Genomic DNA, 26055 nt, shown 5'->3' with positions numbered 1-26055 from the left:
TAGCAGGATGTTGATGCTATTGGTGTTGCTTTTTCTAATGCCTTCTGTTTCTAATATCGATAATACCATCGGGTGCACTGTGAATGTTCCTGTTCCTGTTCCACATGAGTGGTACCAGCCAGGTGATCTAATCACTGGTGGCATTGTTACTCACATTTATTATGTTTTCTATGAAGTTTTCTTCAAGGAACACCCAACACAGAACCTCTTTGATGCTTCAGCGTAAGAATCTCCCATGCCCCTAACATTCCTCCAAATCACATTTCCTCCTGCCTCATGTATTTTAAACAAGCATGCTAAGGGGAGAGACTGTCTTATCATGGGGGTCTGTAAGCGATAATGTGAAACATTTTTTTGGCTGAATGGTGGAATATAAAAATATATTTCAGTTTCAACAATAACTTACTATGCTCACAGGGAATGATTTAAATGATTGAAAAAAAAAATCTGGTTTTCCACCCTTGAGGGACTCCTCTTTTCAATTACCCACTGAGTGTTTTCTTTAAATAATTTTATTAAAGATTTTCTTCACTTACAAAAGTCTCTTTTTTAAGGTTGTAGAGTTCTTTCTACAGAACAGTTACATTTGATGTGAGACGTTGTATACAGAGTAAGGTTGGGGCAGAAGAAAGAAAAAGTGAGGGAGAGTAAGACAGTTGCACTGGTGAACAACCCTTACAGTCACAGTGCTCTTGCAGAAAGTTCTTCCTAATGTTTACCCGGAATCTCCTTTACTGTAACTTGAAGCCATTGGCTTGAGTTCTACCCTCCAGGGCAGGATAAAACAAGCTTGCTCCATCTTCTGTGTGAGAGCCCTTGAGATATTGAAAGATGGCGATCATATCTCCTCTCAGTCTCCTCTTTTCCAGGATCAAAATACCCAGCTCCTACTCAAAATGCTTGGTTTCCAACAATTTCTTTTCAGTTTTGATTAATTTGAAAAAAGAATTTGTCCAGTGTCGTGCGTTATTCATTTCTGTAATTCCTTTACTTTATTTGCAGTGTGGTGACAAAATTCTACCAACATGTCCTTGCCTTGGCATTTGCTGTGAAAGAAATAAATGAGAACCCCAACATTTTGCACAATGTCACACTGGGGTTCCACATCTATGATAGCTACTATGATGCAAGGATGACCTACCGTACGACTCTTGACCTCCTCTTCAAAATGAAGACATTTGTCCCCAACTACAAATGTGACACCCAGAAAACCCTCATAGCCATCATTGGGGGACTTGGGTCTGATACCTCCTTACATATGTCTGATATGTTAAGTCTCTACAAAATTCCCCAGGTAAGATGTATGAAAGATTGCATAGGGGTTTTTTTTGTTCTTAGTGACTGTATTGGATTTAACCTATACATTGCTTGAACAAATATTTGTTAAATAAAATTTCACATTGTACATTATGAATTATTTTCACATAACTTCATAACTGTATTATATTTTTTTAGCTTGCATATGGTTCGTTTCCACCAGAGGGTGACACAAGTCAGTCCCCGTCCTTTTATCGAATGGTGCCCAATGAAGCCCATCAATTTTGGGGTATTATTAGCTTGCTTAAGCATTTTGGATGGATCTGGGTTGGACTCTTTGCTCCAAATGATAACACGGGAGAATATTTCGTCAAGACCCTGGAGCCATTGCTTTCCCAAAATGGAATTTGTTCAGCCTTTACACAAAGAATCCCACCTCAACTCCATCTTGATAACCTGGATGAAATGCATGATGTAGCCTTAAATTTGTATGCCTTGCTCACAGATAATAAAGTCACTACATTTATTGTCTATGGTGAATCTCTGACAATTATAGCACTGAGAGCTATTATATTTTTGCGAGACCCAACCAATAAGGAAAATTTAGCATTCAAAAGGATGTGGATTTTGACTGCGCATACTGATTTCATTGCAACGGGGCTTGTTAGTTCTTGGGATTTTCAGCTCTTTCAAGGTGCCATCTCCTTCACAATTCATTCACAAAATATTCTAAGGTTCAAAGATTTTCTTCTGACCATCAAGCCTTCCTGGAGCCTGGGAGATGGTTTTCTCAAGGACTTCTGGGAGCAAGCATTTGACTGTATAGTTCCAAATCCCCATGTGACCCTGGAGGTCAATGGCATTTGTACTGGAAAGGAGAGTTTGGAGAGTCTTCCAGGATCTCTTTTTGAAATGGAACTATCTGGGCATAGCTACAGTATCTACAATGCTGTTTATGTTGTAGCTCATACTTTGCATGCTATTTACTTGTCTACATCCAAGCAGAGAACATTGGGTAGCAGTGGAAAATTAAAACTTCAAGATCTGCAGCCTTGGCAGGTAATGCTTCACAAATGAAAAGCAGCAAATAAACAACTTAAGATTTCATCACAGTTTTCATGCAGATGTAATGCGGCAATGGTATTGCTCATGTCACCAACTGGCAAAGCTTTATATTTTCATATTAAATCCTGTACGTTTGGCTGATTTCTTTTTCCAGTGTATGCATAAGAATTTTTTTCATCTGCTTTGTTAAGTAAAGTGAGCAAACATAATTATATGTAAATGATGTTCATTTATACATCAAACCATTTTCTTCAATATCTCTATTATGTTCTTTCCCCTTAATCTTTCTTTTCTCTTTCAATTAGCTGCACCATTCTCTTCCTGACATTTCATTTAACAACTCAGCTGGAGAAACTCTGTCCTTTACTAATAAAAGAGAAATGGGAGGTAGATTCGACATCACAAACATGGTCACCTTCCCAAACAAGTCTTTCCTTCGAGTGAAGGTTGGATGGGTGGATCCCATTGCTGCCAATAGAAATGAGTTAATCATTCATGAGGACATGATTATGTGGAACAAAGGCTTTAACCAGGTCTGGAATGTGGGTACTTCTTTGACCCAATGCACTCTTTAGATAAACCCCACTTTTTTATTTCCTCATGGGAAAAATCTGAAAACCTAGCTGGGTGCAACTGCGAACGGAGCTTTTAATTCTATGTTCTTAGTTGAAATGAATTTTTAACAATTTTTATTGGTTACAGGTAGGTAGCCATGTTGGTCTGTCATAGTGGAAATAAAATTAAAAAAATAAATAAAAAATTCCTTCCAGTAGCACCTTAGAGACCAACTAAGTTTGTATCTGAAGAAGTGTGCATGCACATGAAAGCTCATACCAATAACAAACTTAGTTGGTCTCTAGGGTGCTACTGGAAGGAATTTTTTTTATTTTGTTTCAATTTTTATTGGGTTTTATTTTGTATGACAGAGCTTAGAATTTACTCATGGGGCAGATATGGTTGGTTACTGCTTCATTTGAAAAGGGTCCATGGCTCATTTGAAGATCCCATATCAAATTAATTTCATGACAATAGGACTGACAAAAGCCCAACTTTTGGAGTATTCCCAGAGAACTAATATTGCTACCCGAAGAAGAGTTTGGATTTGATATCCCGCTTTTCACTACCCGAAGGAGTCTCAAAGCGGCTAACATTTTCCTTTCCCTTCCTCCCCCACAACAAGCACTCTGTGAGGTGAGTGGGGCTGAGAGACTTCAAAGAAGTGTGACTAGCCCAAGGTCATCCAGCAGCTGCATGTGGAGGAGCGGAGACGCGAACCCCGTTCCCCAGATTACGAGTCTACCGCTCTTAACCACTACACCACACTGGCTCTCTGAACCCCATCTTAGAAGGGCCAAAATACATTTTCTGGCTTCATGTGTGGTTTTGAGCTACTGCTAGTTAGGAAATCACAAAGGATATAAAGTCACTTCCACCTACCTCCGCCCCTCCTTCTTAGGAGAGGTTTCACCAATCCTTCCCTCCCACTATGCAGTATGAGATAAGCTTGTCATCGTAGCTGGTGCCAAACAGGAATTTGTCTTCCTTCCTATGATTGACTGGTCAAAATGGGATGGTTGACCTTTTCCACCTACATCATTCTCCTACCCAGGAGTGTCAAACAGGTGCAACTACAGGTGGCATACACATTACGTGAATTGGCTTTCTGGTCACTTGGCAGGTGGGTGCGGGAAAGGAAAGAGGTTAGCAAAGAAATCGAGCTCCTTGTGGATTCTGATTCTAAAGACTTGTCACAGGGCTCTGTGTAAGAAACAGCAGGATTTTAAAGGTGTTATGAATCATGAAGAGCTCACCCAATCAGTGCCAGTTTAGGAGCCTGATAGTTTTAAGCATTTTCCACACACGTCCTTTGCAATTTATAAATTCCCAAAGTTACAGCTGATAAAATGGCCCTAGCTTATTTCATGTATCTTGCATTTTTCCTGGTCTTGTGTCTTGCTTCTTTTTTTCTGGTCCTCTAACAAAAAACGGGCCAATTGCTGCACTTCATATGAAGCACTTTGGATAAGAAGTTCAGTTTCTCCCTTCTGAAATTATTTCTTGTTTCTGGAAAGGTGATGCCCACTTCTCTGTGTAATGACTACTGCCGCCCTGGTAATCAGAAGAAAAGGAAGGAAGGGCAGAAATTTTGCTGCTATGATTGTACTCCATGTCCAGAAGGGAAGATTTCCAACCAAAATGGTACATGACATTTTTCATTGTTCAATATTAGTAAAGAGTATTGTGTCGAATCTATTTAAATGCTACATTTTACATGCAACCACACCATCCAGCTTAAAGTTGTGTGCTGATATTTTTTTCTGCAGTTTTCCAGTAACATTTGAAGGAAATATTCAAAAACAAATAAACCTGGTACAATACTATGAACCAAGATACGGAAGTGCTCCCTCCTCCGCTCAAATGTCTTTTGTTGTACACATATCAAGTATTACAATTGCCTAGGAGTTGCAATTAGGTATTCATTATTGCACAGGCAAGCAGGGCTGGCAAAAGCATAAGGGTTATCATTTCAATGAGCACGTGATGTCCTAATTCCACTTGATGGTTGAAATGCACCCAATCAATACCCTTGGGAGTTGTCCAGCGTTGGACATTGATGTGTCACAAGACAAGTATCGTGGATCCCAGAAGGCAACAATGGGATGAGTTATGTAAGGCCAGTCTCATCTAATCTAGGGACATGCTTTCATTCTGTGCTCTACCAGGCCCCTTGTGCTCTCCCCAGCAACACAAAAGCTCTCTCTCCCCCCCCATAAGTGTAGTTGGATCAAGCCCTGATGTGCAGGGTGCATGGAGCAGCAGCTTAATATTGTTTAAATTCAAACATGATACATTCAGCAGAATACTCAAAAAAGTATTTCACATACTGTTATATAATTACCAACACCTTAAAATAAGAAGGATAAGATGAAAAAGACGTAAAGAGCGCACATGAATTGCTACTGGAATTTGATCTCATTCTACTTTTCAGATATGGATGAGTGCATCATATGCCCAGGAGATCAGTATCCAAACAAGAACAAAACTGGATGCATCCCCAAAATAATAAGCTTTCTTACTTACGATGAATCATTTGGTATCAGTTTGGCCTCACTTGCTCTTTCTTTTTCACTGCTCACAAGTTTGGTGATAGGAACTTTTATTAAATACAAAGATACTCCCATTGTCAAAGCCAACAACCGGGATCTCACTTACATTCTCCTCATCTCACTACTGCTCTGCTTCCTCTCATCTTTGCTATTCATTGGGAAACCTGGGGAAGTGACCTGCATTCTTCGCCAACCAATGTTTGGCATTGTCTTCTCACTGGCCATTTCATGTTTGTTGGCAAAGACTGTCACTGTAGTTGTAGCTTTCATGGCCACAAAACCAGGATCTAGCACAAGGAAGTGGGTAGGAAAAGGGCTGGCCAATGCCATAGTCCTTTCCTGCTCTGTTACTCAAGCAAGTATTTGTACTGTGTGGTTGATAAATTTTCCCCCATTCCCCCAACTAGACATGGACTCGGTAGCAGAAGAAACCATTGTGCAGTGTAATGAAGGGTCAGTAACCATGTTTTATTGTGTCCTGGGCTACATGGGCCTCCTGGCCACTGCCAGCTTCATTGTGGCATTTGCAGCTCGCAAATTACCAGACACCTTTAATGAAGCCAAGTTCATTACCTTCAGCATGTTGCTGTTTTGCAGTGTTTGGTTGTCCTTTATCCCAACATATCTGAGCACCAAAGGGAAATCCATGGTGGCAGTGGAGATCTTCTCTATCTTGTCCTCCAGTGCTGGATTATTGGGTTGCATCTTTGCCCCTAAATGTTACATCATTGTGCTGAGGCCTGAGCTGAACAATAGGGAGCAAATAATGAGAAAAACTGATTGATAACTTTGTCTTAAACTGATTCCATTGTATTTGCATTTGCTGCCTCAGAGAAAGGAGTGTCATGTTTTTAATACTTAACTGGTGTGGCAGATTTGTTTAGGTGAAGAAAGGGACAAAGAAATGCTTGAATCAATAAATCTATGAGTTCTCAAGGATGTGTCTTGTTTCACCTTGGCCCCTCCTCTTTCTCAGTCACATTATTAGTATTTGTATTATTAGAAGCATTAGATATGCTGGCAAGTAGTAGTAGTAGTAGCAGTAGCAGCAGCAGCAGCAGCAGCAGCAAACCTTTAAATATATTCCCTGGCATCTACATTCCTCCAATCCCCTTTCCCATTTTACTCATGTATTTTAGGTTATGGACTCCAGTGTTGACCCCAGGCTATCACTGGCAGAAACTATTGTGGGAGACCTTTTTGTTTGAAGAGTGAGATAAAAGTAGGGCTTCAAGTAAATAGATCAACTGGTTCACATGGAATCATTTAAATCACTGATAAAAAATTCTTTAGTTCTCTTCAATCACTTCCAGATTCCTTTGCATTTTTTTTGTAAGATTACACACAGTAAATATAAAGTGTCATGCCTTTGTTGGTGCCCTGACTCCCTCTAGATTCCTGGGCGCTGGGGTTTATTCAGTGCTTTTACAATTAAGATGAGCTGACCGGCACTGGGTAAGAAAACAGGCTGAATTTGCTTTTTCTGCAGTATTCCTTTTTATTGCAGTGAGGTCCATTACAATCTAACACAGGATAGGCTGAGGATAACTCAGTGCTTAGGGGAAAGTAAGAGAACAGAATAGAAAGAGGAGATTGAGGAGATGAGACCTATACTGTGGGATGGTTGAGAATAGGCATCTGGCATGTGGTTTCAGTCAGGGGAGGGTGGATCTCAGAAGCTGTAAGTCCCTCTCTGGCCCTCTAAACTCTCCCCAGATTATAAACCTCATTGACTCTGCTTCATAAACACTGAAATCTTTTTTGTGTGGCTGGAAGTGCCCTTGAAATCTGATAATGCCATTAGGTGCTCTGTCCCCTTTCATCTCTCAAGCCACCCACCATTGGAATATAGTCCTCAGAAGGGAATTCAGTCCTCAGTCTGAAAAGGGTTCCCATGCAATCAAGTACAGAAAAACCTTTTGTTTGTTCATGCAGGTGAGTAAAGACACTTGTTTTTAAACTACAGAGAAATGTTGACTGCCTTCCCCGGGGGGGGGGGGGGGACGAAGTTGGGAAGTGGCATTAATTTGAAATAGTGTCCTCAAAAGCATGGCATTCAGTGGCCATTCATAGTAACCACTTATATACTAAACTCCTTAGTATATAACAGGCATGTCCAACAGGTTGATCGCGATCTAGCGGTCAATCGCGGGGTGACTATTACAATCAAAAAAGATCTTTCAAAAAAGATCAACAACTTTGGTTCTTCCTCCCCCCGAAAAGCTCAACAACTTTGATCAATCTAACAAATTTGATCAATCCAATAGGTAGATCACTGGCAGTTTTTTCATAGTGGGAGTAGATTGCAGTCTCTTGGGAGTTGGACAGGCCTGGCATACAACAATACAATAGGATATATATATATATATATATATATATATATATATATATATATATATATATATATATATATATATTGTTCACTTATTTGTCCTTATTAGTTGCTCCCTGTTGTTCAGCTCAGGCCTCAGAACAATGATGTAACATTTCGGGGCAAAGATACATCCCAACAATCCAGCACTGGAAGACAAGATGGAGAAGATCTCCACCACCACCATGGATTTCCCTTTGGTGCTCAGATAGGTTGGAACAAAGGTCAGCCAAACACTGCAAAACAGCAACATGCTGAATGTAATAAACTTGGCCTCATTAAAACTGTCAGGTAATTTGCGAGCTTTGAATGCCACAATGAAGCTGGCAATGGCCAGGATGCCCATGTAGCCCAAGACACAGTAAAACAAGGTAGTTGACCCTTCATTGCACTGCAGAAGGATTTCATTTGTTACTGAGTGCATGTCTGGGTTGGTGAATGGGGGAGAAGTAATCAACCACACAGTACTGATACTTGCTTGAGTAAGAAAGCAGGGGAGAACAATGACATTGGTCAGTCTTTTCCCCACCCATTTCCTCATACTGGACCCTGGCTTTGTGGCCATGAAAGCTACAACTACGGTGATGGTTTTGGCCAACACACAAGAAATAGCTACTGAGAAGACAATGCCAAAAGTTGGTTGGCGAAGAAGGCAGGTTACTTTCCCAGGTTTTCCTAGGAACAGCAACGATGAAAGGAAGCATAGCAGAAGGGAGACTAGAAGAGTGCAGGTGAAGTCCCAGTTGTTGGCTTTCACTATGGGTGTGTTTTTTTGTTGAATAAACATTCCTAGCACCAATATTGTGATTAAGGAAAAAGTAAGAGCAACTGAGGCTAAGCTGATCCCTAATGGTTCCTCATAAGAAAGAAAGCTTATAGTTTTGGGGATGCATCCATTTTTGTTCTGGTTTGGATACTGATCTTCTGGGCATCGGAAGCAGTTTTCCATATCTGAAAAAATAGAACAGGATAAAATTCCAGTGGCAATACATGTATGGTTTCCCCCCCCCTCCTATGTAACAATTGTTGCTGCTGTTGATCTGAACCTTCTTATTCTGAATGAGCATGATTTGATGTGGCATGATTTGAATTGTTGTTACAGATGTCGACTGAAATTATCAAAGTTTTCTTCAAAGCAGCTTAAGCTGCCACTCCATTCACCCTGCAGGTGGAGGTCAGTAGACTTTATCTGGTGATTTCAGGATGGCAGATCCAAGTGAAACAATACTACCCTCCCAATTCCATACCCTCCAGCATTCCTTAGATGAAAATAGGGGAATTTATTTATACATCAGTGTCCTTACCCCATGCCCTCTATATTCAAAAACAGAAGTAAAAATTGGGTCTGAAGCCAATGCTTTCTGCCAATATCATCATCATCATCATCATCAAATTATATACCTTCATTTTCTTCCATGGAGCTCAGGGTAGTGTACATGGTTCTCTTCCTCCCCATTTCAACCTCACAACCACCCTGTGAGGTAGGTCAGGTTAAAAGATAGTGGCCTTTAAAGCCCTAAATAGCCTTGGCCCAGTATACCTGAAGGGGCATCACCACCTCCATCATTCAGCCCAGAAACTGAGCTCCTCCTCCAAGGGTCTCCTGGTAGAAACCAGGCAGAGGGCCTCCTCGGCAGTGGTGCCTTCTTTGTGGAATGCCCTCCCGTCAGATGTCAAAGATAAACAACCACACGACTTTTAGAAGACATCTGAAGGAAGCCTTGAATAGGGAAGTTTTTAATGGTTGAGGTTTACTGTGATTTTATATGCGCTGTAAGCTGCGCAGAGTGGCTGGGGAAACCCAGGCAGATGGACAGGATATAAATAATAATAATAAAATATTATGACTTGTCCAAGGCAACCCAGTGGGCTTCATGGCCGAGTGGGGATTTGAACCATGGTCTCCCAGGTCATAGTCTGACAATCTAACCGTTATGCCACACAGATCATTGTCATATACCATTTCTGTTTGAAATCTTCCCTTCTGGACATGGAACACAATCATAGCAGCAAAATTTCTCGCCTTCCTTCTTTTTCTTCTGATTACCAGGGCAGCAGTAGTCATTACACACAGAAATAGGCATCACCTATCAATAATCAGAAATAATTTCCAAAAGGTGAAATACTTGAAATAAATTTTAAGTTGTTGAACTTCGAATAAGAAAGTCCCTTAAACATTTTTACAGAAAATGTATTTTATATGAAGTTAAATGTTTGTCTTAGGAAATCAGAAGTAAAACACAATATATCAGCTGCAAAACACAATATACATATTAAATTAGGGACATTTTATTAATGCTAAGAAATTGTAAACTATAAAGGGAGAAGACCAGGTGTGGCAAACCTATCACTCTCCTAAGCCTTTTCTTGATTGGGTGAGATCTTCCTGATTCATACCCCATCTGAGGTCCACATTGATATTAATATGTAAAGTGACCATACCCTGTTGAAGAGGCCATAGAGGCCACAGCTGTCATGCTTCAATGAATTGGCTCCCCCCCCCCTCCCCGGGGCAGTAGATAAGCAGAACAAAGGAAAAGTCCTCTCACCAGTTAGAAACTTTAATAATGCCAGCAAGAGAACAAAGAACACATCTCCTAGAAAAGGCAGTGCTGCCAATTAAGGATCACACCCCCTTCTGTCCCTATTAATCTATGTCAAGCTTACATCATGTAATATGAGCTTGTACCCTCTGTGCTTTCTCTTCTGCCACTTTCTGAGCTCTCCGTGACTTTGGAGAAGGGTGTGTGTGAATGCTGTCCAGAGACTGTGAATCTGTTAACCCTCTCTCTTCCAGTGTTTCTTCTCCTAGCTGTTTCCCATCCAGTATTTCCCATCTTCTGCCTTCTGAACTATGTTCCTCTGCAAATCACTGTTCCAATTCTATACTGTCCTCCTGCTCCTTGGAAGATTCAGGATCTGGAGCAGGAGCAGGGGGAGGGGGAGGGGAGGGGAGGCTCCCACCATTCCTCCTCAGTGTAGCCCTCCTCAGCACGGTCCCTGACAACAGCATACAAACCATTTTTAGCAACCTTTTCCCTCTCCTGTATACACATGTCAAGTGACCAGAAAGCAAATTCAACTAATTATCTGACTCCCACTAGTAACTGCAGTTATCTGGAACTTCTGGTTAGGCATATGAAGTACAAGGAAAAATACCTCCAACTTGAGTCAGACGAAGTAAGAAGAAAACAAAATATTTTACCTGGCCCCAACTATGGCAACCAGCATATCTCATGCACTATACCAGGAGAGAGAGAGAGATGGGTGCTGTGGCTTCAAGGAAAGGTGTTATATATTCCCTGTTTATGCATCCCCAATATAAACCAGAAGTGGATTACTCTTTCCAGGCTTCTGGCAACTCTCACAAATATGCTTCCACCTTGATGCTTTGAGGATGATGGGGAAGCAATATCAGTTCTATAGGAATGCATATGAAGTTGGGTGGTTCAGCCCTACCTAGACCTGAAAGAATGTGATATGGAACTTCAACTGAGCCATGCCCCCATTTCTATTAAAACCGAATCAACCCATTTTTTGCTTCATGAATAAATTTCATCTGGATCATCCCAAGCCCTGTCATTTATAAATGAGGCATAGTAAATATTATCAGAAGTTCATATCCAAATATTGTTAGACAATATACATATTATTTCTATGAACTTGTCCAAGAGAAGAATGGTGGTTATTCTGAGCATCTGAAGGAGTGACGTGGAAAGAGAGGAGCCCACAAGAATACCCCAGAATCCAGACCTGGTTAAAACCATTGTGCCAAATAATCATGTCCTCAAGAATGACAAATTCTTTTCCATCAAGAGCATTAGGGTTCACCCATCCTATTTTCATTCGAAGAAAGGACTTGTTTGGAAATGTGACCATGTTCATTATGTCAAATCCACCTCGCATTTCTCTGTTATCAGTAAATGATACTGTTTCTCCAGCTGAGTTGTTAAATGAAATGCTATGAAAAATGGGGTGAAGCTAATTGAAGGAGAAAAGAGACATAATGGGGAAAGAATGTTATGAAAATATTGGTGACAATGACATGCCTTACCAGAATCCTTATTATGTATATTTATTCAACATCATCTAACAAAGAGCAAGTGTTAAAAATCATTTTCTTTTGTTTTTACATTGGATGTGGGCCCTTATTATGGATGGATGGAACACAAACAAAAAAAAACACTATTTTCAGGCAAAATGTAGAGAGATTAATATGGAAACATAAATCACTGGCAGTCAGTAGGATGTGGAACATCATTTCAGCAGTTACTTGTCTTAATCGTGTAATAAATTGTTGATTTAAATAATAATATCTTTTGTTTCACTTCATTTGTACAGCATTACCTGCCAAGACTGCAGATCCCGAAGTTCTAATATTTGACTTACTCCCATTGTTCGCTGCCTGGATCTAGATGAATAAAAGTCATGCAAGGCATGAGCCACAACATTGACAGCTTTGTAGATACTGTAGCTGTGGCCAGTCATGCACATTTCAAACAAAGGCCCTGGAAGACTCTGCAACCTCTCTTCCCCAGTGCATGTGTCATTGGCCTTCATTGGCACACTGGGATTTGAAAAGAAACAGTCAAATGCTTGCTCCCAGAAGTCTTTGAAAAAACCATCTCCCTGGCTCTGGGAATGTTTAATGCTCTGAAGAAATTCGGTGAACTTTGGAAGATTATGTGAGCGAATTGTGAATGAAATGGCACCATGGAAGAGTTGGAGTCCCCAAGCCTTATGAAACCCCATTAATACGAAATCAATCTGGACTGTCAAGATCCACACCTTTCTAAATGAAATGTCTTCCTTATTTGTAGGATCTCGCAAAAATATGATAGCTCTCAGCCATATAATCATCAAAGATTCTCCATAGATGACGAATGTAGTGGCTTTATTATCTGTGAATGGCACATACATATTTAAGGCTATATCACTAATTTTATCTAAGTCATCGTAGTGGACTAGTTGTGGGATTCTTTGTGTGAAGGCTGAACAAATTCCATTTTGAGAAAGCAGTGGCTCCAGGATGTTGATGAAATATTCTCCTTTGGCATCATCTGGAGCAAAGAGTCCAACCCATGTCCATCCAAAATGCTTAAGTAAGTTGATAATCCCTATGTACTGTTGGAGTTCATTGGGTACCATTCGGTAAAATGCAGGAACCTGACTTGAATCACTCTCCTCTGGAGGAAATGAACCATACGTGAGCTGAAAGGAAATGTACACATATTATCTAGTTATGTGGAGAGCACTCATCCTATACAACATGATTTCTTATTCAACAGATATTTTTGGAGTAATCCACAGATTAAAGCTAAGGATTTATCCAGTTGGCGGTTACTATAAGTTTCTTTCTCCATTCCCCATTTTGATTTGAGATTTGAACAGATCAGTTGCACATCCCTAAAAATAACACAAAGAGAATGACATGGACAGGAAAAATGAAATAAAGATGTAGGAAAAACAGAATAAAGAATACACCAATAGAAATTAAAGGACCTGACTTAGTCATGATACTGTTACACACCAGCCCAATCTCCATAGCAGTGTGAGACTGCAAGGGTCAAGGCACTTATCGAGGGTTTGTGTTTCCTTTGGAAAAGAGGCACACTAGAGACCGCAGTGTCTTTATGATATATGGTTTATTTACATATATGTACAACCTGAACATTGCACTCCAAGAGGGTCTTGTTTTTTTCCAAAGTGGTCACCTCGGGTTCAAAACTCCCAGCCCGCATTGCTTTGATTGCTCTTTTTCCAGCTTGCAAACTGCTTTCAAAACACAACTTTTGAATCTTGCTTTCATCAAGCAAAACTGCTCTACACCCCCCCCCCCAAAAAAAAACACCTCTCTCCTCTCCTTCAAAGATTTTGTCTTTCTACTCATTGGACTTGGAGAGGGTCTTCCCCCACTTGCAGAATCTCGGCTTTTTAAATGGCCCCACTTCCTACCCATTGTTTGCTTACCAACTCAGCCATTACCATTCTTTGTTTTCCTTGATGGTTCCTCTGTCAGGTGGTTTCCTGGACATGGAAAAATGGTTTGGCCTTTATTTTAGCACGTTGATAAATCCACCTCCAAGAATTAGAAGGGAAGCCTGGGCAAGGAAACTCATAACAATCCTAAATGCTACCTGATGTGTCTTCTCTGAGGAGAACACTCATTGGATAAAGCACATAAAGGGAGCAAAACAAACAAAACAAAAAACACTAGACTCGCAGTCATATGTCCTACCTGTGGAATCTTATAAAGACCTAATGTGTCTGCCATAAGAAATGAGGTACCAGCCCCGAGTCCCCCAATGGTGGATATGAGGTTTTTCTGAAAGTCACATTTGTAGTTGGGGACAAATTTGCGCATTTTGAAGAGCAGGTCTAGGGTGGTACGGTAGGTCATCCTTGCATCATAATAGCTATCGTAGATGTGGAAGCCAAGAGTGACGTTGGGCAAGATGTTGGGATTCTCATTTATTTCTTTCACAGCAAACACCAAGGCAAGAACATGTTGGTAGAATTTTGTCACCATGCTGCAATTATAGTTTATTTACAAGATCAATGCTCCACAATATCAAACATTTTCTGCCTGAAACTGATTTAGATTGAAATTTATTTCTTTATTTGCCATTAATAAATATAAATATCTCTACAGAAATTTAATGGTTGATCAGGGCACTCCTGTTTTCCATAGTACTTTTACACATCTATTGTTCATCCTGTCTTTGAATTTTTCATCCTCAGTTTATCAAATAAAATAAAATAACCCTGTTTCTCGCTAAGCATATCACCTTCACATATTTCAGAACTATGCTTTGGACCATGACCATTGCAATTATTTATTCACTTAACTGACAGTATTTCCCAATGGATTCAGCAGGGCTTCCTTCTCAATAGACAGTTGGGGATAGGCCATTGCTCTGCACCCCAACAGCAGTCATGCAGAGCTATGATCCTTTATAATTGAAATTTTATGCTGTGGACCACCCAGAGTTCTAGGGTATAGAGTATATGGCAGTATACACATTTAATAAATAAATTTTACATGCAGGAAGTCCCCAGTTTAATCCTCAGCTTCCACAAGAAATGCTTGGTAACACCTTAGGCTTCATACAAATTCCTCCTATTTCCAAAGGAATTGAATTAATTTATGTGTTTAGAGGAATTTTCTATTAGATTACCATGCATGGGATGTGAGGGTTTTTTGGGGGGGAGGGGCGGTAATTAATTACTTCCTAAGTGGACAATGTTTTTATGACTGACCTTTATTTCTGTCCACAAATAATATTTCTTGTGGTGTGCATACTGCAACCTTCTTTGGTGGTTCACCTTCCTGAACATCCATAATATTCTCAAATGACTTTCTTTTAAGTGTCTCTGGGACTGGCAGGACTCTGATGAGTGTATGGTGGGTGAAGAGGGGTCAGCGGAAGATCTGGGAGAGGGGACCATTGATTTACGGGGTTTGGTGCATCTCATGAGGCAGGAGCCAGGGAGGGGGAAGGAGGACAGGTCGAAGCAGTCAGAGGTAAAAGGGCAGGTACAGGACATCAGAAAGAGAGGAAGAGGCTGTCCAGGCAATGGGGAAGTCATTTGTGTCCTAGAAGAGGGAAGAGCATGTAGGAGAAGCCTCAGGTCCCATGCATACACTCCATCAGAGGAAAATACATAAGTTGGGGTGGATAGTCCCATGGTTGCTGCAACTGTTCCATAGGGCATGGACCAGAGAATAGCTGCTTAGATGATATAAGCCTCTATGTTCGTGTGTATCCAGGTGCCTTAGTTGCTGCTGGAAGTGCACACTTTTGTTAATAAAGAATGAACCATCTGATGTCTGCCTTCCTTGGCTGACTGGGCTCAGGACAAAGTGTGGGAATGTTCAGAGGCTGGACAATGTGCTCCTGAAAAGTGTTCATTTCCTTGGAAAAAAAAAAAAAGATTCCTTCCAGTGTGGAATTTTTTTATGCATTTGTATACTAAGAAGGAAGGACTTCCTTTAAAAGGAAAATCAGCAAGTGTTGATCACACGTGTTAGAAGCCAGCTTCCCAATTAAAGCCCAGGATATTTCACAGCAGAACTTTTTTTTTTTTTTTTTCAAATCAGGTGGCATAGATGAAATGACTAATGGAAAGATAACTGCCCTCCCCAATGTTAGCCACTTCAAACCCAAAAGTTAATCTCAACCCTCCGCACACTGAAACTTGAAAGCACCCTAAAAGTGGGAAGGAAGCCTTGGAGAAAATGGAGGAAAGGATTTAGCACAGGTTAGTTTTTATTATTATTTTGAATTTCTTCCCTGGGTTACCTTATTTTTTTCATTTATTTATTTTCATTTTCAGCCTTATGCTCCTCAATAACTTTATTGCAATTACACTTGGTGCATATAAAATCAAACGTACAGTCACTTTCCTCATTCTTTTACAAAATAGAAAACATCCCTCCTTCTGGTAGGCTTAGCAGACTGCAAAAGATTCACAAAGTGATTGAAAATGAGAAGCATTTTTAAGCGCACTAATTGCCCCCAAAAGCTCTCAATGCAAGTTACAAATGTCAGTGAAATGACAAGCCCTACCTTTAGACAAGAGAAAAGGTAAAAAATAAAATAAAAAAGTTACTTGGAATATTGATGTGGGTGGGGAGACACTTACTATGCAACATCAAATAGATTTTGTGATGGGTGTTCCTTGAATGAAACTTCATAGAAAATATAACAGATCTGAGAAGCGATCCCACCAATGATGAGGTCACCTGGCTGGTACCACTCATGTGGAACAGGAATAGGATCACCCCAGAGACACTTTGTAGTATCTGCTTTGAACACAGCAGGAGGAATTAGAAACAGCAACACCAATAGCCACAAGACCCTGGCAGCCAGGTTTCTTAAGGTATGCAGACTATGTTGTGTCCGTCCATCCATAGCAGCTAACAGAGATTATAACATCCCACAATGAAAGGACAAAACCCAGCCTCTTAGCCCTGCCCCAACCCTCCAAAGCACACGGGATTATTTATAGCCACTTTCAGGCTTGCTAACAGGTTGTTTTCTAGTTCCTTCTAGAAAGTCTCTGAAGTTTTGACCCGGTGAAAAAATTATAGTGATTTGAATAATTGCTGAGTGGCATTTTTGCTCTTTTTTTTAATATCCCAATTCATACCACAAGTCTCCCCTGCTCCTGACTAATCCAGAATGCAGCAACTAGTCTGGTGACTGGGAGCGGCCGCCGAGACCACATAACTTTGAAGTCACATAGGATGATGGTGGGTGTTGTTTGCCAGGAATGGCCTGAGAATTGGGACCACAGCTGGTCAAAATAGGGCCTACTGCACAGACTTTCCTCACATCTGCTTTAATTTCACAAAGCTAAACTTTCCAAAATTGATCTCACAAAAAACGATCACCATGGAGGAGTGATGCAAAGTAACTACTTTTATACTAAAACCCTGAATATATAGCAATTCAATAAGATAAAGAAAAAAGAAACAATTTACATATTTTTTCTTATCTGTTGCTCCCTTCTGTTCAGCTCAGGCCTCAGAACAATGATGTAACATTTAGGGGCAAAGATGCAGCCCAGTAACCCAGCACTGGAGGCCAAGATGGAGAAGATCTCCACCACCACCATGGATTTCCCTTTGGTGCTCAGATAGGTTGGAACAAAAGAAAGCCAAACACTGCAGAACAGCAACATACTGAAGGTAATGAATTTGGCTTCATTGAAAATGTCTGGTAGTTTGCGAGCTGCAAATGCCACAATGAAGCTGGCAATGGCCAGGAGGCCCATGTAGCCCAGGACACAGTAAAACAGGGTCACTGATCCTTCATTACATTGTACAATGGTTTCTTCCATTACTGAGTGCATGTCCAGAGCAGGAAATGAGGGAGAAGTAGTCAACCACACAGTACAAATAATCACTTGAATGACAGAGCAGAAAAGGACAATGGAGTTGGTCAGTTTTTTCCCTACCCACTTCCTCATGCAGGAGCCTGGCTTGGTGGCCATGAAAGCTGCAACTACCGTGATGGTTTTGGCCAACACACAAGAAACAGCCACAGAGAAGATGATGCCAAAAGTTGGTTGTCGAAGAAGGCAGGTCACTTTGCCAGGGAGTCCAATAAACAGAAAAGGTGAGAGGAAGCAGAGTACAAGAGCAATGAGGAGAGCGTAGGTGAGATCCCTGTTGTTGGCTTTGACAATGGGAGTGTCTTTGTGTTGGATAAAAGTTCCTAGCACCAAAGCTGTGATGAGGGAAAAAGGAAGAGCAACACAGGCTAAGCTGATCCCTAAAGGTTCCTCATAAGAAAGAAAGCTTATTATTTTGGGGATGCATCTATTTTTCTTCTTGTTTGGATATTGATCTTCTGGGCATCTGAAACAGTCAGCCATGTCTGAAAAATAGAACAAGGTCAAACTCCAGTTACAATTCCTGTGTATTATTGCCTACTATATAACAGTTATTTTTCCTGTTGTTATGAACCTTCTGATTTTTAGTGAACTGGTTGTATATTTCAATTAATCTTTGAGTTTTCTGCTCAATCTGACATGTTTGTTTAAACTATTTTAGGCAACCAAGCTGCACCAGGATTGCACCAGGATGGCAGAATGGGTGGAACCTTGGTTTCTTGAATTGAAAGTAAACTGGGACAAAAATGTATTTTACTTCCTTATTTCATTTCTCTAGTTTAGGAAGTTTAAACCTGTCCTTCTGTACATGGCAATACCCAGTGTTAGGCATTCTAAAGCAGAAAATCAGATAGGCAGAGTCACAACAAAATGAGTGGAATATAAAGGTTCTACCAAAGAGTAGGAGCAAAGCATGTCCCTAGGTCAGATGAGGCCCTGACTTGCCTTAACCCCTCCCACAGCTGCCTGCTTGGAACCTGGATGCTTGTCTTGCCATACACACAAGTCCAACTTTGTTCAGCTCTGAAGGGTGTTGAACAACACATGGAATGCATTTCAAACAGCAAGTGCTGATTGGAATCAGGACCCTATAATCACCCTAGTACCATGCAATCCCATCTGACCTGAAGCATAATGAATAAAGTTCTGCCCTAGTTCCACCCAAGATGGATATTTCATTCCAGCCACACACAGATTCTCCAGTCTGTAACTTCTGTAGCATTTTACTACTTGACTAGGCGTGAGATCATGGCCACTTGTCCCATCACATCCTGGCAAATAGAAGGGGAAGAAATGGAGGCACTGAGAGATTTTACTTTCTTGGGCTCCATGATCACTGCAGATGGTGACATCAGTCACGAAATTGAAAGACGCCTGCTTCTTGGGAGGAAAGCAATGACAAACCTAGACAGCATCTTAAAAAGCAGAGACATCACCTTGCCGACAAAGTCGTTAAAGCTATGGTTTTCCCAGTAGTAATGTATGGAAGTGAGAGCTGGACCATAAAGAAGGCTGATCGCTGAAGAATTGATGCTTTTGAATTATGATGCTTTTGAATTATGATGCTGAAGGAGACTCTTGAGAGTCCCATGGACTGCAAAAAGATCAAACTTATCCATCCTTAAAGAAATCAGCCCTGAGTGCACATTGGAAGGACAGGTCCTGAAGTTGAGGCTCCAGTACTTTGGCCACCTCATGAGAAGAGAAGACTCTCTGGAAAAGACCCTGATGTTGGGAAAGATGGAGGGCACACGGAGAAGGGGACGACAGAGGATGAGATGGTTGGATAGTGTTTTTGAAGCAACTGGCATGAGTTTGGCCAAACTGCGGGAGGCAGTGGAGGATAGGGGTGCCTGTCCTGCTCTGGTCCATGGGGTCACGAAGAGTCAGACACGACTGAACAGCAGCAACAACAAATGAGTTTTTAAAGGTTTTGATGAGAAGTTACTGGAAAGTAGCACCAAAATATTCATCCTACTCCCATCAGCATAGTGTGGTGACATGCACAACATCATATTTAAATTCTTTTCAACAGATATTTGCTAATCTTTTACAATGAAAAATGTTATTTACCATTCTGGTTTGAAATCTTCCCTTCTGGACATGGAGTACAATCATAGCAGCAAAATTTCTGCCCTTCCTTCCTTTTCTTCTGATTACCAGGCCGGCAGTAGTCATTGCACACTGAAATGGGGGTCATCTATCCATACACAGGAAACAATTTCTTTAAAAAATGTTCAGTCTCTGCACTTCAAATAAGAAAATGAACTGCTCAGCCCCTCCCCAAAAATGTTTCACAGAGCCCTGTGTCAGGTTTCCAGAATCGGAATTCATCTGAGGTGAACCTCAACCTGTTTCCTTCAGTGCACACACTTGCTTAGTGGCCAGAAAGCCAATTCACATAATTATATGCATGCCATATAAATCAGGGAGGAGCCAACACAATTATTTTTGCAAGCTTGCAGGGTTGCCTATAGACCGCAGGATGGCACCAAGCCTAAACCTGATTTGGCCACAGCTTTTACGGGGTCTCCAGAACATGTTGTATCCTTTGTGGCAAACCCTCCAAGTGTCCTGATTTTCCAGAGTCAGTCCTGGAATCATGAAAGCCATCATGGCTTCTGATTTGATCCCGGAAGGTCCCTATTTTGTTTGCTAATGTTGCTGTTGCCAAGCTTGGGCCAGAGAGCTGTCCCAGGCAGGAAGAAAGGAAGAGCAGAGTGGAATTCAAGGAGACTTGATTCTTATTTTATTTTAAATGCTTTGTTTGTCTCTGTCTAATCTTGACCCATTCTACAATTTATATATTGGTGTCTCCCCCCCCCCTTTTTTGTAAACCTACTAATTAATAAAATAAAATCAGGATTAAGAGGTTTTCTCAGGACTTTACAAGGCATATAGTGGTGATGGCATTCACACTTTTTCTGATAGGAAATGCTGGGGGAACGGGGGACGGGACACACAATAGTGGGGGTTTGAAAAGGGTCATTTTGGAAGTGAAAAATGTCTCTCTTTTCATCTGAGGAATGTTCAAGAGTATGCTGTTGGCTCCTAACCAGCAGCATCACACACCCACAAAGGAAGCTAGAAGCAACCAACTGAGAGGTTTAACCCGTCCCAGACAGGTTTCAGATTGGAAGGCAGCATTAACTCGCTAGGAATATAGCAAAGGTTTGGGTTTAGTCAACGCTATTTAGACATGGAACTGATTTGAAATGGGGTCTTGCAATAAGAACGTAGCTTTATTTTCTAACTTCATGTTTTCATCCAGCTAGGTTTCCAGATCTTTCTCATGAAGCTATCAAATAGAAAAATTGTGGTCATCTGGAGATTGCATCAACTCAAAGGAATAGCCAGATTCCAGACCTGATTAAATCCTTTGTTCCATATAATCATGTCCTCATGAATGATGAATTCTTTTCTGTCAGGAGCATTGGGATCCACCCATCCAACCTTCACTTGAAGGAAAGACTTGTTTGGGAAGATGACCATGTTCATGATGTCAAAACCACCTCCCATTTCTCTTTTATTAGTAAAGGACACTTTTTCTCCAGCTGAGTTGTTAAAGGAAATGTCAGGAAGAAAATGATACAGCTAATTGAAAGAGAAAAGAGAGATAAAGAGAAAAGAACAGAATGTAGATATTAAAAAATGGTTTGGTTTGCAAAAAATCTTTTTACTAGCAATATTTAGATATAGTTATGTAGTTTCATTTTACATAGTCCAAGTGTAAAAAAATCAGCTATTTTGACATAACAGAAGTTTTTTTATGCATTCAGTGAACAAAAAACAACAACAGCCAAATGTACAGAAGTAACCATGAAAACATAAAAATTTATCAATTAGTGACATGAACATGAAAATCGTGATGAAATCTTTGTTGTTGTTGTTTAGTCGTTTAGTCGTGTCCAAATCTTCATGACCATATGGACCAGAGCATTCCAGGTACTCCTGTTTTCCACTGCCTCCCACAGTGGAAATCTTATTTTGTCCTTATTGTTTCAATGAAATAATTGTACTTTTGATATTCTTCATTTGTAAAGCATTACCTGCCAAGGCTGTAGATCTTGAATTTTTAATCTTCCAGTGCTTCCCATTACTCTCTGCTTGGATCTAGATAAGTAAATGGCATGCAAAGCATGAGCCACAATATAAACAGCATTGTAGATACTGTAGCTATGGCCAGATAGTTCCATTTGAAACAGAGAGATTGGAAGACTCTGCAACCTCTCCTCCCCAGTACACATGCCATTGACCTCCATTGGTGCATTGAGATTTGGAAATATACAATCAAATGCTTGCTCCCAGAAGACTTTGAAGAAACCATCACCCTGGGTCCAAGAAGGCTTCATGGTCTGAAGAAATTCCTTGAATGCTAGAAGATTTTGTGAATGAATTGTGAAAGATATAGCACCTTGGAAGAACTGAAAATCCCAAAACCTAACAAGGCCCGGTACCATGAAATCAATCTGGGCTGTCAAGATCCATACCTTTTTTAATCCTGTATTTTCCTTATTTGTTGGGTCTCGCAAAAATACAACAGCTTTCAATGCTATCATTGTCAGAGATTCTCCATAGACAATAAATGTAGTCACATTATTTCCTGTGAATAGCACATATACATTTAAAGCTACAGCATTCATTTCATCCAGGTTATCAAACTGGATTTGACGTGGGATTCTTTGTATAAAGGCTGAACAAATTCCATTTTGAGAAAGCAGTGGTTCCAGGCTCTTGATGAAATATTCTCCACTGTTATCATTTGGAGCAAAGAGTCCAACCCAGATCCATCCAAAATGTTTAAGCAAGCGGATAATCCCCACAAACTGATGGGCTTCATTGGGTACCATACGATATAAGGGTGGGAATTCAGTTGTGTCACTCTTCTCTGGAGGAAATGAACCATAGGCAAGCTAAAAATAAAATAGAAAATGTACAGCTGTTATGATGTTATGTGTAAAGAATTCATCCTGCAACACATGACCATCTATTGCTACTAATATTTGTAGTTTACATCCAAGGACAGATCCTGAGGCTGAGGCTCCAATACTTTGGTCACCTCATGAGAAGAGAAGACTCCCTGGAAAAGACCCTGATATTGGGAAAGATGGAGGGCACAAGGAGAAGGGGGCGACAGAGGACGAGATCATTGGACAGTGTTCTCGAAGCTTCCAATATGAGTTTGGCCAAACTGCGGGAGGCAGTGGAGGATAGGGGTGCCTGATGTGCTCTGGTCCATGGGGTCACAGAGAGTCGGACAGGGCTAAATGACTAAACAGCAACAAGGGATTTTTCCAAGCTCTCTTTAAAATTGCATTTTGATTTCAGCCGATCATTCTCATATCCTTAGAAATTAATTAGTAAAGGGAGTGCACGTGGAAGATGAGATAAATATTTAGAGTTGTATCAAACCAAATCTTATTGAAAGAAGGCTGACTGAAATGAATCAGTATGGCTGTTCTGAGTAATATTAAAGATGGGTCTTTTCTGAGTAGAACAAACATTGAATTGGGGAAGGAATATATAATTTCCCATGCAACCCTACCTGCATCTTACCTGGGGAATCTTGTAGAGACCTAATGCATCTGCTATATGGAAGGACGTATCATAACCAAGTCCTCCAATGATGGCTATGAGGTTTTTCTGGGTGTCACATTTGTAGTTGGGGACAAATTTGCTCATTTTGAAGAGGAGGTCTAGAGTCGTACGGTAGGTCATCCTTGCATCATAATAGCTGTCATAGGTGTGGAAGCCAAGTGTGACATTTTGCAAAATGTTGAGATTCTCATTGATTTCTTTCACAGCAAAAACCAGGGCAAGGACATGTTGGTAGAATTTTGTCATCATGCTGCAAATTATGCGAGTAATTCATAAAAAATGAATCCACCACAATACTGGAAACATTCTTTTTCAAATTTGTTTATATTGAAAAGAAATCATTTTATATGTAATAAAATCATTTAATTTAATAGCACCATGCAGTCCAATGCATACTGATGATTGCTCGGGGCAATGGTGTTATACATCCACATAAATATTCTTCAACTCTTGCTTAAGCATCTCACTTCAGCTAGTCAATAAAAAAGAGAAAAAACATTCTGTTTCTCCTTAAGTAGGCCACCACTATGCAGAAGTATTTTCTGGGCCATGAAAGCTACAATCATATTCATTTCACTCAAAATACTATTGAACTTTGCTGGGCTTTCTTCTTTGTACTTTCCCGGTACAAGGCTGGGAAAAGGTAAGGAAATCTGCTTGCAAATCAGAACCACAGCTTTGATGTGTCCACATTAATTAAGCAGAGAAACTAATCGTGCCTGGCATTTGACAGAAAGAGGAGTCAGGTTGCATTTGATTTACCTTCTCCCACGAAAACACAGCTGGTAGACAAAAAAGTCTTGCCCTTCTTCGGGTTTTTGCACCCAATGCCTGACTCTGTTTTCTGACAGCCTCAGATCTCTCTGCGGCATCCAAGCTGAACTCTGGATGTCCTTGACAGCCTCATTGCAATTCAACTAATTCCCACATCCCTACAAATAGACCCAATCATGATTCCAACAAATCGAGTGTGGTCTTAATGCTTTCTAGATTTAATTTCCTAAAAAGGCAGCATGGGTTGTGTAAATATTTCATATTATAACTGACTATGCTGTATTAAGAAATGATAAAGAATGATAAAAAAATAAATTATCATGGGAAGCACCGGAGCTCCATGATAGAATTCTGCTTTGCATGCAGATGGTCCCAGGTACAATCCCTGATGAAGTCTCCAGGTAGGAATTTTCCCAATCTGAAACCTTGGAGTGCCACTGTCAGTCAGTCTAGGCAATACAGAGTTAGATGGACCATTTGGATTCCATATTGTAGGTCCAGGCACAGCTCTAGCTGTATGTTTTTTTGTTTTTCCTCCACGCTACCTTTTCTAATTATTCATTTATTTTCATTTTTCACTATTCTCCTCCCCAATATGTGTACTGGAGAATAATTACAAATACAATTTATGTGAAGAAAACAGAAAACACAAAGTCTATTTTTGTATCCCTTTAGAGGGAAAAAGTTTTTGTTTTTTTATGACAAATGAAAAGTCGTATTTCCGGTTTTCCAGCTTAGAAGATTGTAAAAGACTCGGGAGGTTATTGAAACTGAGGAGTCCTTCAAGGGTGGGTAGATAGGGTTTATCGTCAAATATTTAAATCATTCCTTGTGAACTCCTCAGATACTTTTAAAAATTGAAATATATTTTAATATTCCACCATTCAGACAAAAAATGTCTCCCGCTGAAGCTTACAAATAAGACACACCCTCTCCCTAGGATTCTTATTTAAAAGAGATGAGGCAAAATAAAATGTGATATAAAGGAATGTTTGGGGCATGGAAGATTCTTAGTAGATTGTAAAAGACTCCGTGGGTGATTTAACTGAGGAGTCCCTCAAGGGTGGGTAAATGGAATTTATATTCCACCATTCAGCTCCAAAATGCCTCCCATTTCAGCTTCTAAATGTCAGCAAATAAGTCAGTCCCTTCCTTAGGATTATTTTCTAAAACACATGGGACAAAAGGAAAGGTGATTTGGAGGAATGTTAGGGGCATGGAAGATTCTTACTATGGAACATCGAACAGGTTCTGTGTTGGGTGTTCCTTGAAGAATACCTCATAGATAATATAATACATTTGAGATGCTATTCCACCAATGATGAAGTCACCTGGCTGGTACCAGTCATGTGGAACAGGAATAGGATCATTCACAGGGCACCTCATGGTATCAGAAAGAGGAGGTATTTGGAGCAGCAAGACCAATAGCAGCAGCATTCTGGCTGCCTAGCTTCTTTCTGAATGCAGACTCTCCTGTCTTCATCTATGCTATCTGCCAAAGAAAAGGCTACATTGAAAGATGCATGGCTCTGTTCTCCCAGCCCTATAATAGAGAGTGTGAGCTGCCTCCAAGAGCTACAATTCATTTGTTGAATACTAACAGATATCACAGCATCAGAAATTAAATTGGCATAGCCCTGTGTGCCTCTGGCCCCAGCTCTCAGTACACAGGATTGGTTATAACCACTTTCAGGCTTGCTTGTTGATGATTTTCTAGTTGATTCCAGAAAGAATCTGAAGGTTTGAGCTGGTGAAGAAATTGCAGTGATTTGGGTAATTGCAGGGTAGGATTATGATTTACTTCTTCAGAGTTTGGTGTCTAAGTGGCAGTTCAGTTTTGCTTTTTTTTTTTTTTAATTGCCATTCTGCTCCTTACTGACAGAAAAAGCGACCGAATGAATTTTCCATGGTGAAGTAATGACACCAGGATACATTAGGCATCCGTGATCACTGTGCTGTTTTAGATGCCTGCTGAAAATTTAT

The 26055-nt window shown here is 40.4% G+C and overlaps 3 protein-coding genes across 3 annotated transcripts; 1 reads left to right on the top strand and 2 right to left on the bottom strand.

Moving 5' to 3' along the window:
* The first annotated feature begins 7 nt into the window (after positions 1-7).
* LOC117058940 (vomeronasal type-2 receptor 26-like) lies at positions 8-6213 on the top strand. The gene is made up of 6 exons (XM_033170360.1): positions 8-222; positions 1003-1294; positions 1456-2316; positions 2628-2855; positions 4395-4521; positions 5312-6213. The coding sequence occupies exons 1-6, from the start codon at positions 8-10 to the stop codon at positions 6211-6213; spliced, it is 2625 nt and encodes an 874-aa protein (XP_033026251.1).
* A 1636-nt stretch (positions 6214-7849) lies between these two features.
* LOC117058939 (vomeronasal type-2 receptor 26-like) lies at positions 7850-14329 on the bottom strand. Its single transcript, XM_033170359.1, has 5 exons — positions 14039-14329; positions 12148-13011; positions 11554-11781; positions 9761-9818; positions 7850-8751 (listed from the first exon to the last, which is right to left on the bottom strand). The coding sequence occupies exons 1-5, from the start codon at positions 14327-14329 to the stop codon at positions 7850-7852; spliced, it is 2343 nt and encodes a 780-aa protein (XP_033026250.1).
* Positions 14330-17283: 2954 nt separating this feature from the next.
* LOC117058938 (vomeronasal type-2 receptor 26-like) lies at positions 17284-18185 on the bottom strand. The gene has a single exon (XM_033170357.1). It carries the CDS (start codon positions 18181-18183, stop codon positions 17284-17286), a length of 900 nt encoding a protein of 299 aa, XP_033026248.1. The 5' UTR covers positions 18184-18185.
* Between the last annotated feature and the right edge of the window lie 7870 nt (positions 18186-26055).

The sequence above is a fragment of the Lacerta agilis genome, chromosome 14, assembly GCF_009819535.1.
Source record: "Lacerta agilis isolate rLacAgi1 chromosome 14, rLacAgi1.pri, whole genome shotgun sequence".
NCBI lineage: Eukaryota > Metazoa > Chordata > Lepidosauria > Squamata > Lacertidae > Lacerta > Lacerta agilis.
Note: the sequence above shows the minus strand (reverse complement) of the source record. Positions and strands in the feature narration are given on the sequence as shown.